The 12173-nt window shown below is 41.2% G+C and overlaps 1 protein-coding gene across 1 annotated transcript; it reads right to left on the reverse strand.

Moving 5' to 3' along the window:
* Nucleotides 1-1987: 1987 nt before the first annotated feature.
* Nucleotides 1988-3351, reverse strand: LOC107806771 (transcription factor MAMYB-like). The gene has a single exon (XM_016631003.2). It carries the CDS (start codon nt 3223-3225, stop codon nt 2257-2259), a length of 969 nt encoding a protein of 322 aa, XP_016486489.2. The 5' UTR covers nt 3226-3351; the 3' UTR covers nt 1988-2256.
* Nucleotides 3352-12173: the final 8822 nt, after the last annotated feature.

Here is a 12173-nt window from a genome sequence, read left to right on the forward strand (position 1 = left end):
GAGGGATGATCAAGGCTAGTTTATTAAAGGTCTTCAAGTCATTTGTCTGGGTTTTTGCATGCTCATAATACTGAAGCTTTTCGTGGCTTAAGGGCTTAAATATTAATAAGGTGATAGTTAAATTCGATTATCAAAAGGTTTTTACTGCTCTTAATTCAATATTACTTATTTGTTTGAATTTGGTAGTTTTATTGGGATTATTTTTCTTTAATAAATCAATATCATGCCTTGTCCTTCCATTGGACTAGCTAGGATGCTAATAAGGCAGCTTACTTTCTTGTTCGAATAGCTTGTCTAGCTTCTGGTCTTTGTTTTGATGCTTCTCATCTATTTGACTACACTATTGAATGAACATTTGTTGCACTCAAAAAAGAAGAAGAAAATCAGACTTGAGCAAAATAAAAAAAATCTGTTCGATCGAGTTTGTTTAAACATAACGCGATGCAGCTCCAAGCTGGTACACCTACGCTGCCAACAAACCAGAAGATAAAATGCCTGCATTCATATTCCTATTCTTTCTTTCTTGTTCTTTCCCTTTGTAAAGGAAAACATGACTCCTTTTCCTTATATTGAACCCTGAAGTTTTTATCCTTACTTTATGTTTATTTCGTTGCTACAACATTACCTCCAATTATTGCCCCAGGACTTTGGTTAAGCGCATGTCAGGCGTTCCAATCCCACCGCATACAAAAGTCTGATATTTAAGTGGAGAATAGTAAAAGGACAAGTTTATTATCCATGGGTTTCGAACCGTGAGTCACCGCCCATCGGTGATTTCTCGATTGTCAAAATATAAAACGATATTACCTCAAACTCCAGATAGATGCATGCAATGGAAGGTTTAGAGGATGTTCTATTCCTTTAAATAGACCCCCTCTTTCACTAGAATAAATAAGCACATTAATCTACTTCACCTCTTTCAAAATCAGCAAACGACTATATTATCCATTTATTTAAACAACTACTCAACATGTAAAAGAAGCAAAGTTGGAGCATAATCGGAAAGTTAAATCACATTTACTTTTCTGCAACAAGCTGACTATACACTAGTTGTAATAGATCCGCAAGGGAGAAGAAGGCTAAGCTGCCCCTCTGTTGTCTCCCACACCAAGGCAAAAAGAGATTCATCAGTCGGCTTGGGAACCGGAATCTAAGAATAAGGCAGGTAGACCCATACTCAGGCAAGAAAGAAAGTCTCTTATAGAAAAGGCTTGAAGAAGAGGCCCTCGCTCTACTGGAAACCTAATAGAATGGGCTACTTCTTAAGGTGGAATGGACCACTTATCATAGAAGAATCTTTCTTACATCGATTGCTGACTATACAGACAAGGCAAGTCAAAGCAAAGCCGATGCACCTGATACGACTAAAAAAGAGAGCAATGGTCCGAAACCCCAAGCAATTGACTAGGAGAGGATCATCGGGAATGGACTAAGGGCCTACCAACCCTTTCTTAATCTAAGACATCTACCCCTGGCAGAAAAGAAGACGGAAAGAAAGCCGATTAATACCTTAGCTTTGAACCAGCTTCTTCAATCCTGCTGCTCTTCTCCCTCTATATAGCGCGGGTAGCTTGCTTCCAAGCCACTGGTCGGAACCAGATAAGGAACAAGAGAGAGAAGCAGCTCAATTTCAAAGGTTAGGAGCGATAGCCACTCGTGCAGAAGGAGATGTTTGGGAGAAAAGCCCCGTCTCATGGTGCTTTTGTTAGGAGTTCCCCTCTCCGGTATATTTTACTGTGGCAACCCTGATGGAATACCATACCATGTAATGTTTGCACAAGTAACGTATTCTAGCAATTACCAAGAAAATCACCTAAAAGAGTGAAATTGTAACCTTTAACAGTTTGATACGTCAAAGCATTTTGATTCCAAGCATCACACAGTACCAAGATCAAATATTTGATCAAATGTCAAGAAATAATCCTTAGTAAATTGCAACTCAAAATTGAGACGAACAACCATGCTTAGCAAGTTAGCATATCCACAGTAAACTCAATCGCCAGAGTGGTAATGTATTTATTCATATAAAAGATTGTCAAGTTACATATTTCAAAGAACATATAACTCAGTAACTTTCTAAGTGGACAACTGGTTGTTTATCAATTGCTTCCTCAACTAATAACAATGCCAAAAAGTAGTGTTCTTAATTCTTCAAGAAATAAGTAAGTAGTCTTTATACGAAAATTTGTTACCTCTTCAATAAAGCTGAAAATTTACCTATAATGAGGTTCAAATCAATAACTGATCTTATGCCCCCTAAGCTTCAGCATTAGCAGACTTAGAACTTCTAAAATCCTTCTTCAACACAGTCATTCTTTTCATACAAGCTGCTTTACTCCTCCCAGGCACAGCAGCTGCAATTTTCTCCCACCTCATCGCCACGTCCTTCGGAAATGTCTTTAATGCATTAAGCAAAGCCAAATCCTCCCCACTAGTCCACCCACTCTCCACCACCTTCTTCACCTCCACATTCTCAGAATCAAGCTCATTTCCACTCTCACTTCTCTTATCCACTGCTTTCCTATCCTTCAAGAACCTCTGATACGAATCCTCATCGCTCATTTTCTTCTCGCCTAATTCTTTAGCTTTCTTGATCACATTTTCCACTCTGTATCTCCCATTAAACCCCTCCGCTATTGCCTCCCACCGCCCCGGTTTCCCCACCGGGTGCTTCCCCATCATCTTCCTCAACAACTCCTCATCCCCTTCGCTCCACTCGCTCGACCCATTAATTTTCTCCAAATTCGCAACCGACCCATTAATTTTAACCGAATTTGCTACCGACCCATTAATTTTCTCCGAATTCGCAACCGACCCATTAACTTTCTCCGGCAGTACTGGCTCAAAGTCAACGACTTTCTTGGTGGGTCGGTTGGATCTTCTGTTGGTTTTTTTGGCATCGGGTTCGGAATCAGAAAGTTCGTCTTTCGGCGGGTCTTGGATGGGAGGTCCGAGTCCGACCCGGATGTCACCGGCAGTGACGGAAAGTGGGGCAAAAGGGCCGATAAGGAGGGAAAGAGAGAGCCAAATGAGAAGGGATCCGAAGGGTTCAATGGTGAAATAGAGGAAAGAGAGAGCGAAGAAGAGGAGGGAAAGAGATATAGAGATGATGATTCCGGGTCGGCATAGAGACCGCGTTGGGGTTTCCGGATCGGAATTGGATTGCTGTAATGGCTTGGATTGGAGGAGGAATCTGGGTCTGGCATCTTCGTCTAGGAACTCCATTGTCAAAGGCAAGATCGGTGCCTGAAAGAAGTACGACCTGATGTTTACTTTGCTCTTTCGTATTTCATACTACCAAATTTGTGCTAAAATAAGTATAACATATACACTTGAGATAATGAACGTGCCAAAAAATGTTATGTACTAATATAATGTAACCCAATTTCCCCAAAATAAATAAGTACCAACTAAATCATGCTCGCTAGAATTAATGACCTAAATATGAATTTGGGATGTAGGTTTAATCCGATTATACAGTTAGTAAATTTTTATTAGGAGCTTAAAAATAATTAGGTTATACATTTTCTTTTCTCCAAATAAAAAATTCTTTACATATTCTTTTTATTTTGTTGGGGCTATAAATATGAGTTATGATTAGTTTTACACTTATAGGCATGTGAATTTTAAAAAGACCCTATGTATCTCATAACTTATAAGTTGTCAAACGAAGATCAATTTCATACACTTTTGCAAGTATAGGAATTATATAGTAAAGAGTGTTGTTGCTCAATTTACAAATTTCCAAAAAAAATAAAAAGGAATTACTACAAATTGACGCTAATTGTTTGCTTGTCGTGGATACTAAAGTAGGTGAGTTAGTAGTAGTAGCAGTAGTAGTATTTTTATTTAAGGTGTTTGTCGTCGTATTGTCGGAGAAGACATGACGATGGGCTTCCTAAAGATTACAACTAAATGGAGAAATGATAATCATGAGCATCAATATTGTTTATCCGAAAAATGGTACAGTTAAATTTGTTCGTAGTTTCTAGACAAGTGAATTAGTTTGATCCAAAAATTAATGAAATAACTGATGAAATATGAAATACTTAGCCTTAGAATGTAGATGAAGCAGCAGAGCTAATGTGTCCGGGAACGAGGTTTCCGGGCACAATAATAATAAGATCAAAAGCGAGAGAATCAAATTGTATTAAATGCTCTATAGAATGTAATATAAGTTAGCCAGAAAATTTCTCTCTATTACAATGATAACCGAGCTCTCTATTATAGCTATGTCTAAGGAAGGAAGTCCTAGCATCATGCCCTTCTTTAATGTCAATTATGAGGGTCATTGATGAAGATGTAACGTTAGACATAAATGCCAAATTCCTTGTAACGGGCCATCATCCTTAATGCTGCAAAATATTCCATATTAAATGTTACCGGGCGCAAAACATTTAATACTCCTTTTATGATTGTTATTCCTTCCAGTGACAAGTTGAATAGCTATGTTCGGTGGCCATCTCCATCTTGTGTTCCACGTGTCCTTCCTTTAAGCGGCCACGTGTCATGTCATATTTTTTCCTATACAGATAGCCATATGCTTTCCGGTGATATAACTTTGTGTTACCGGAAAGTTGGTAGAAATGCTCTTTTGGCGGGAATTACTATAATTCCTTTTGAAGGCCATTGATGGATGATTAGACGCTTGTCTCTCCGCATTTAATGCCCCGAACATGTGTCTTCTCATGATTTAGCACGCCTTTTGCCGATTATCGAGGTAATCATGGCCAAGAATTTAGCCGCCAAGATTTTAGTTATATGCATCCTCCTCCTCTTATGTACTTCATAATTTCTCAAACTCCTAACATGCATCTTTATTTCCCAACTTTTCTCTAATCTTCTTCGAACCAGAAGTTTTCCTTTCTTCTATTCCAATGGTTTCCTCTTCAAAACGTGCTAGTTATTCAAAGGGTAAGAACAAAACCGAGAATTTCGTTCCTCCAACAGTGGGTTCCATCATCTCAAGAAGGCTTAGTACTTCGAAGGATTTTGAAAAGAAATTTCCTACTGCTAACCCACACACATAGGCTGTTAGTAGGTACCCTTCTTCTATTCGCCCTTCCAGTATTCCTGCTGTGAAGGAGGACTGCCGCTGTCATGAGTTGGACATTATTGCTACTGATCTATCAGTGCGAGTGACCCTTCCCAGGGAAGGGGTTACATATTTTTTCACGTATCCCTTTACTTTGGGTGCGCTTTCTTTCAGCGAAGAGCTGGATTCCGTAATTGCGGAGTTTTGTCTTCGCTACCAGGTATGTTTGGCATAGGTAAGTCCTTCAGTGTGGAGGACGGTCGCCTACCTTCAACGTTTGTGCCTAGAAACTAGAGATAAGCTAACCCTAGCTCATATGATGAATCTTTATTCCCCCAAAATCTTCCGCGGGGAAATGATAAGCCTTTGCAAGTGTGGACACCATGCTTTGTTGTCTAACATGGACGGCGACAACGACCGTGGGTGGATGAAACGGCTCGTTGCAGTTGCCACCAGTGACATTATTCCAACAACGTCTTCATCCTTTCCAGTTGCTTGGAACCACTCTCGTAAGTTTTCTTTAATATATCTTTTCTTACTAAATATTCTTCCATGTTTATATTGATATTTCAACCTTCGTTTGTTATAACGACTCGATGGATCCCACCAGTGATAGAAGGCTTGGACCAGTGGGTTCAGAAGATCTTGAATATCATAACGCCCGAAACCTGTTCGTGGAAAGAACTGTCCATTAAGTACGGGTGGAAGGCCAAGAATCATGATAACTTTAATTTACCTCGCTTCACTTTTTGTATATGAAGAACTTGGTTGAACCTTTTTGATTTGCTCACGAAATTAGGTCTACCTGTGGGCTCAGTTGATGTCCCCGAGGAGGATGTTTTGGCTGACCCTGCTGATGCGGTGAGGCTGCTTCAGGAGACACTTACTCGAACAAGCGTCTTTGGGCCTGCTTCGGGCGCAAACATTTCTTTACGGAGTCCCCGTCCAGAGAACAAACAACCAAAAAGAAGACGTTCCTCTGCGACTGGGGAAAAGAATAAGAGGGCAAAGGTTGATGCCCCCAAGTCATCTCCGGTGGAGACTAGTCCTCATTCTGGGCTGGTCATAGAAACTTCGATGATCGATGATGATAAAGAAGCTAATGATGAGGGAGCTTCTTTACACATAAGGCGATGATACTCATCATCTCAACAGGATGCTCAACCCGTTGAGATAGTCACACCAACCGAGGATGATATCTCGACACTTTGGGGAGAATTTGATTTGGTAGATAATGCCAACTCCCGTTCTCGAGCCCCAATTGTTGTGCTTGGTACTGCAAGGCAGAGTACCGGGTCCGTGTCGTCTTTGGTTGGAGAGCATCAAACAACCATCACTGCATTTGATGCAGCTGCTTCACAGTCTTCAACTCCATCAGCTTCATCTATACCTTCACCATCACCAGCAACTGCCACATAATTTCCACCTTCGTCCACTCTTCAAACATCGGTTGCTACATCATCTCCATCGCCCGCACCTTATCGTGAAGAAGGTAAGCCTTCTCCCCAGTCCCCAGTTTATGGGAATTTGGGGAAACATTGTGCTGCCCCTTCTGAAGATCCACAAAGCAGGATGAGTGTTACCCTTTCGGTCTCCACCTGGTGCAACTTGCTTTCGAGTCCAGTGGAGCTTGCTAACTATCTGAAGCCTTTGTCTTCAGAAAAAGACTGGGAGAAAATTTAGACACTCTCGGGATAGTGTTTGTTGAACAATGCTATGCATAATGCCGCAGCGGTACGTTCCTTTCTTCTTCTGTTATTTCATCTACTTTTGAACAAATGTACTCTAAGTTTTACCTCTTCCTGTTTTGTAGGCCAACTTTCTTGCTTCTGAGGGGCTCCAAAGGCTGATTCGTGAGATGGAAGAACTTACTTCTGAACGGGATCAACTTTTGGCAGAACGGGACCAGTTTGTTCTCCGTCTCTCGGAACTGGAGACCAAGGCTACCGAGGCCGTTGTTTGGAGGTTTGTTTGCAGCAGAGCAAGAAAGAAATGGTGGCCCTTAGCCAAGAAATTGGCCGCTAAGGGTTAGATTTGATGAAGCCAAGGCTAAATGGGCAGAAGTCCAGAACACCATTCTTGATGCAAACGATCGTGAGGGTTCCTCCATTGAAAGAGTGATTAACTTAGAGGTAGCCTTAAAATCCAAAAGTGAAGAGCTTGCTGCTGTGGTAGAGAAACATACCCAGTTGGAGGAGAAGTACATAAAAACTATCGAGCATAATAGGCTCTATAGTTCAACTATCCGTGAGCTCGATGTCAGTCTCAAATTTGCTATGTCCGCCCGGGAAAACCTTTCCGCCGAAATTTCTCAACTCAAAGAAGAACTCAAGCGTCGAGCGACTTCCCGTATTGTTGAAAAACCTTATTCCATGTATAGAATGAGGAGAAAAACCTTGGAAGAGGCCAAGACTGGTATCATTGACATTGATGCCGAAATTGCTATGGCCCGGGAGCTTGAGTTGGATGCAAAAAATGGATTCCCGGCACAGTCTGACGCTCCAGGTTCTTCTGATTCAAGTTCCGAGTTTTTGGAAACTGAAGAGGGATCGAAAGGTGATGATGTCGAAGACCAAACTAGGGAAAATGTTGAGCCATCGGTGGAACCAACTCCCGAGGATACAGATACTTCTATTCCTCCTGATTCCGAAGACGCTGCAACTTAGCTTTTTCTTTCTTTTTCTATTTTGTACCTTTATTACTCTAACGCGCCCTTGTAAATAAAAATATATTTTTTCCTCAACTATCGTTTGAGTCTTATTTTTCTTTTGAATATTCATACAAATCTTTAACTTTCATACTTGCTTAAGTATTCTGTGCATGTTGTTCTGTTCGCGCTTTATTATGTGTAATCTCGGATGCTTTTTCTACGAAGCATTTTGGTTCCAAGAGTTATTCCTTTTACACGAGGGTTTCAATAAGTGCACAAGTTTGCGTTTTGCGTCTTTTTCGTATGCAGCTTCGGGTGTATTTTTCTCCAATGGCATTATGGATTCCGGGAGTTGATTCTTCCTGAACCAACCCTTTAATGTGAGGTTTTTATAAAAGAGGGCCCTCTTATGTTTATGGTACTCTTGAAGGGGACATCTCATGTTCATTACGGCACAAGCATTTGAAGTACTTGTTTAACTTTCAAATGGTAAAATTAATCATCGTTCAGACAAGAAACAAGATAAAAACAAAAGGATTTCATTTCATTTAATTCCTTCCATTTTCAAAAGTACATAAGCATTTTGCTATGCAGAAAATAAATTGCCATGAATTGTGGCTTATCTTGTACAAATTGTTTCTACGGGGCTGGCTGCGCAGTCCCCGATCCCGATGATGTATTATGTTCCGAATTTTTGTTCCCCGGTTGACGTGACATTCAATTATGTATGGCATTCAGTGTTGTCGTATCCTCATATCATACCCCCTAGTGTTCGAATGCGGAGAATGCGAATTGGAAAACTGGAAGTCTTATGTCTTTGAAGACCCTACCAATGAATTGCTAGGTAATCCTTCACTCAGCAACATATCTTGTTTCCCATTAGGAACCCATGCTATCGAGCAAAAGAATACCTAACAGTTCTCTAGTGGTTTATGCTCGGGAACGATCGGGTAACCCTTGTTAGGTAGCAAACTTAACTTCACGGTGGGAATTTTCTATTGAAGCAAAGATTTTCTAATCGTCCCCGAGTGGAAACTTGTTTGTTTGCCTTGTTATCAAATGACTTACCACTACTGTCTTTGTAGTATGCTTTTCATCACTGCCTCATTAAAAACCTTGCCAGAAAAACCCAATTGAGACAAAAACTGAATGAAGGGAAAAAAGGTGCAGCACATACTTTCCGTTTGACTGTTATTCGTCAGCAGTAATATATTTTGAGGTGAGCCATGTTCCAGTTGCTGGGCAACTTGTCTCCTTTTTGTTTTTTCCGAACTCGTATGATCATTTCCAGTGATAGCTGAAACCCGGTAAGGGCCTTCCCATGTTGGGCCTAACTTACCCGCGTTGAGTTCCCATGTGTTTTGAGTTACCTTCCTCAAGACCAAGTCTCCTACTTTGAAATATAGGAGGTTGGCTCTTCGATTATAATAACACTCCATTCTCTTCTTTTGGGCCGCTATTCTGACATGCGCCAAGTCCCTGCATTCCTCGAGCAACTCCAAGTTGATTAGCATTGCTTCGTTGTTCGATCCTTCGCTCACCTCAAAATACCTTAAGGTTGGTTCTCCCACTTCCACTGGTATCAAAGTTTCTGCACCGTATTCAAGGGAAAAATGGGTCTCTCCCGTGCTTGACTTGGCTGTTGTTTGGTACGCCCATAGAACCTCAGGTAATTCTTTGGGCCAGATGCCTTTTGCTGCTTCCAACCTTTTCTTGACCATCTGTGCTCGAATGATAAGGTGAAGAGGTAATCCTCTTTATCTGCAAGTCTTCAAGGAGCTTTGTAACTTTTGCGCCGATAAACTGCGGCCCATTGTCGCATGCAATCTCTTTTGGTTTTCCAAACCTACAAATTATATTTTTCCACAGGAAGTCGACCACTTCGCGTTATCTGATCTTCTGATAAGGACATGCTTACACCCATTTAGAAAATAGTCATTCAAAATTAAAAGAAACCTTACCTTTCCAGGAGCCGGCAGCAGTGGTCTAACGATGTCCATCCCTTATTTCATGAATGTCCACGGGGACAGAACCGAATGTAGGGGTTCTGCCGGTTGATGTACTAGTGGTGCGTATCGTTGGCACTTTTCACATTTTCATACGAACTCTTTGGCATCTTGTTCCGTACGGGGCCAGTAATATCCTGCCCGAACTAATTTCACCACCAAAGAATCTGCACCCGAGTGGTTGCCGCATATCCCTACATGAACTTCTCTTATGACATAGTTAGCTTCTGATTCTCCTAAGCATCGGGCCAAGGGGCCTTGAAAGGATTTTCTGTACAACTGGCCTTTCTTGAAGCTATAACGTGCAGCTTTAGTGCACAATGCTCTTGATGCTTTGGGGTCTTCGGGCAACCTTCCATGCTCGAGATAATTGATTATTTTATTTTTCCAATCCCAGACCAAACTAGTCGAATTCATGTCATAGTAATCATCTGTGTCTAACGCTGAGTTCATCAGTTGTACTACCATCCCTGATTACTTTCCTTGGATTTATGTTGATGAGCCTGAATTTGCCAATGCATCTGCCTCCGCGTTATCTTCCCTCGGGATATGAGTTACTGATCACTCCTGGAATCATGCCAGTAGAGCCTGAACCTTTACTACATATTGTTGCATACGTTCCTCTTTAGTGTCAAAAATTATATAGACCTGATTTACCACCAACTGTGAATCACATTTGATTTCGATGACTTCGGATTCAAGTCCCCAGGCCAATTCGAGCCCTGCAATCAAAGCTTCATACTCTGCTTCATTATTAGTTAAAGGAATTGTTCTGATGGCTTGCCTTAAGGTTTCCCCCGAAGGCGTGATTAAAACTATTCCGAGCCCGGACCATTTTACGTTTAAAGCTCCATCCGCAAATAAGGTCCAAACCCCCGATGTCGATTCTGACACCAATAGTCCCTGACTGAAGTCGGCCACGAAGTCAGCCAAGATTTGCGACTTAATTACAGCCCTCGGTTTATACTCTATATCGAATTTGCTCATTTCGATGGCCCATTTGGCCAATCTACCCGAGAGCTCGAGTTCATGGAGGATATTCCTCAAAGGTAAAGTAGTTACCACAGCTATTAAGTGGCATTAAAAGTAGGGCCTCAGCTTTCGAGCGGCGACTACGAGAGCTAAGGCCAACTTTTCCAGATGTGGGTATCGAGTTTCTGCTCCCGTTAAAATTTTGCTAACTTAATATATGGGAGATTGCATACCTTCATCCTCTCGGACTAAAACTACACTTACCACAACTTCTAAAACCGCGAGGTAGAGTATCAATGTTTCACTTTCCTTTAGTTTTGAGAGAAAATGAGGGCTTGACAAATATTTCTTCAACTCCCTCAAGGCTTGCTGACACTCCGGTGTACACTCGAAATTGTTTTTCTTTTTGAGTAGTGCGAAGAAGCGATGACATTTTTTGATGAACGGGAAATGAACCTACTCAAAGCTCGTGAGCCTTTGAATATTTTTTTACATTAGACAAGTGATCCAGGATGTCTTCTATGGCCTTGATTTTGTCGAGATTTACCTCAATTCCCCTTTGTGATACTAGGAATCCTAGGAACTTACCCGAACTGACCCCGAATGCACACTTCTCGGGGTTAAGTTTCATATTATGCTCCCTCAGGATGCCAAATAGTTCTTGCAAATGCTTCAAGTGGTCACCTGCATTCAAAGACTTAACAAGCATATTGTCTATGTATACTTCCATAGTCTTTCCTATTTGTTTTTCAAAAAATTTATTCACGAGTCGTTGATAAGTGGCTCGAGCATTTTTTAGCCCGAAGGGCATCACATTGTAACAATATATACCAAAACTTGTTATAAACGAAGTCTTTTCCTGATCTTCTGGGTTCATCTTGATTCGATTGTACCCAGAATAAGCATTGAAGAAACTCATTAACTCATGACCGACCGTAGCATCAATCATCTGATCGATATTTGGCAATGGGAATGAGTCTTTCGGGCACACCTTATTAAGATCCTTATAATCTACGCACATGCGAAATTTATTATTTTTCTTAGGTACTACTACATTGGCTAGCCAGTCCGGATATCTTATCTCTCGGATTGAACCGATCTTAAGTAAATGATTTACCTCTTCTCTAACAAATTTATTCCTTGCTTCAGCAATAGGGCGCTTCTTTTGCCTTACCGGAGATATGTTGTGATCCAAGCTTAACTTGTGTACAGATATCTCCGTTGGGATGCTTGTTATAACTTCTTGCAACCATGCAAAATAATTGGCTTTAATTTTAAGGAATTCAATAAAAGCAGACCTGTGCTCCGGGTGCAGTCCTGTTCCCAAATGGAGTTTCCTTTCTAGGAATTCTTCGAACAATGCAACCTGCTCCAGTTCTTCTGCCGTAGACTTCGTCGCATCCGTCTCTTCCGGTACTTGAAAATACCTTAGTACCTGATATTGTTCTGACTCTGTTGTCCCCTGATTATCTTCCTATGGCGCGGGGGCAGGTGCCGGTTCCGTTAATTT

The sequence above is a fragment of the Nicotiana tabacum genome, chromosome 23 (assembly GCF_000715075.1).
Source record: "Nicotiana tabacum cultivar K326 chromosome 23, ASM71507v2, whole genome shotgun sequence".
Taxonomy (NCBI): Eukaryota; Viridiplantae; Streptophyta; class Magnoliopsida; order Solanales; family Solanaceae; genus Nicotiana; species Nicotiana tabacum.

Excerpts from the sequence above, each read along its gene's own strand:
- LOC107806771 (XM_016631003.2), bottom strand. The coding sequence starts at position 3,225 with ATGGAGTTCCTAGACGAAGATGCCAGACCCAGATTCCTCCTCCAATCC.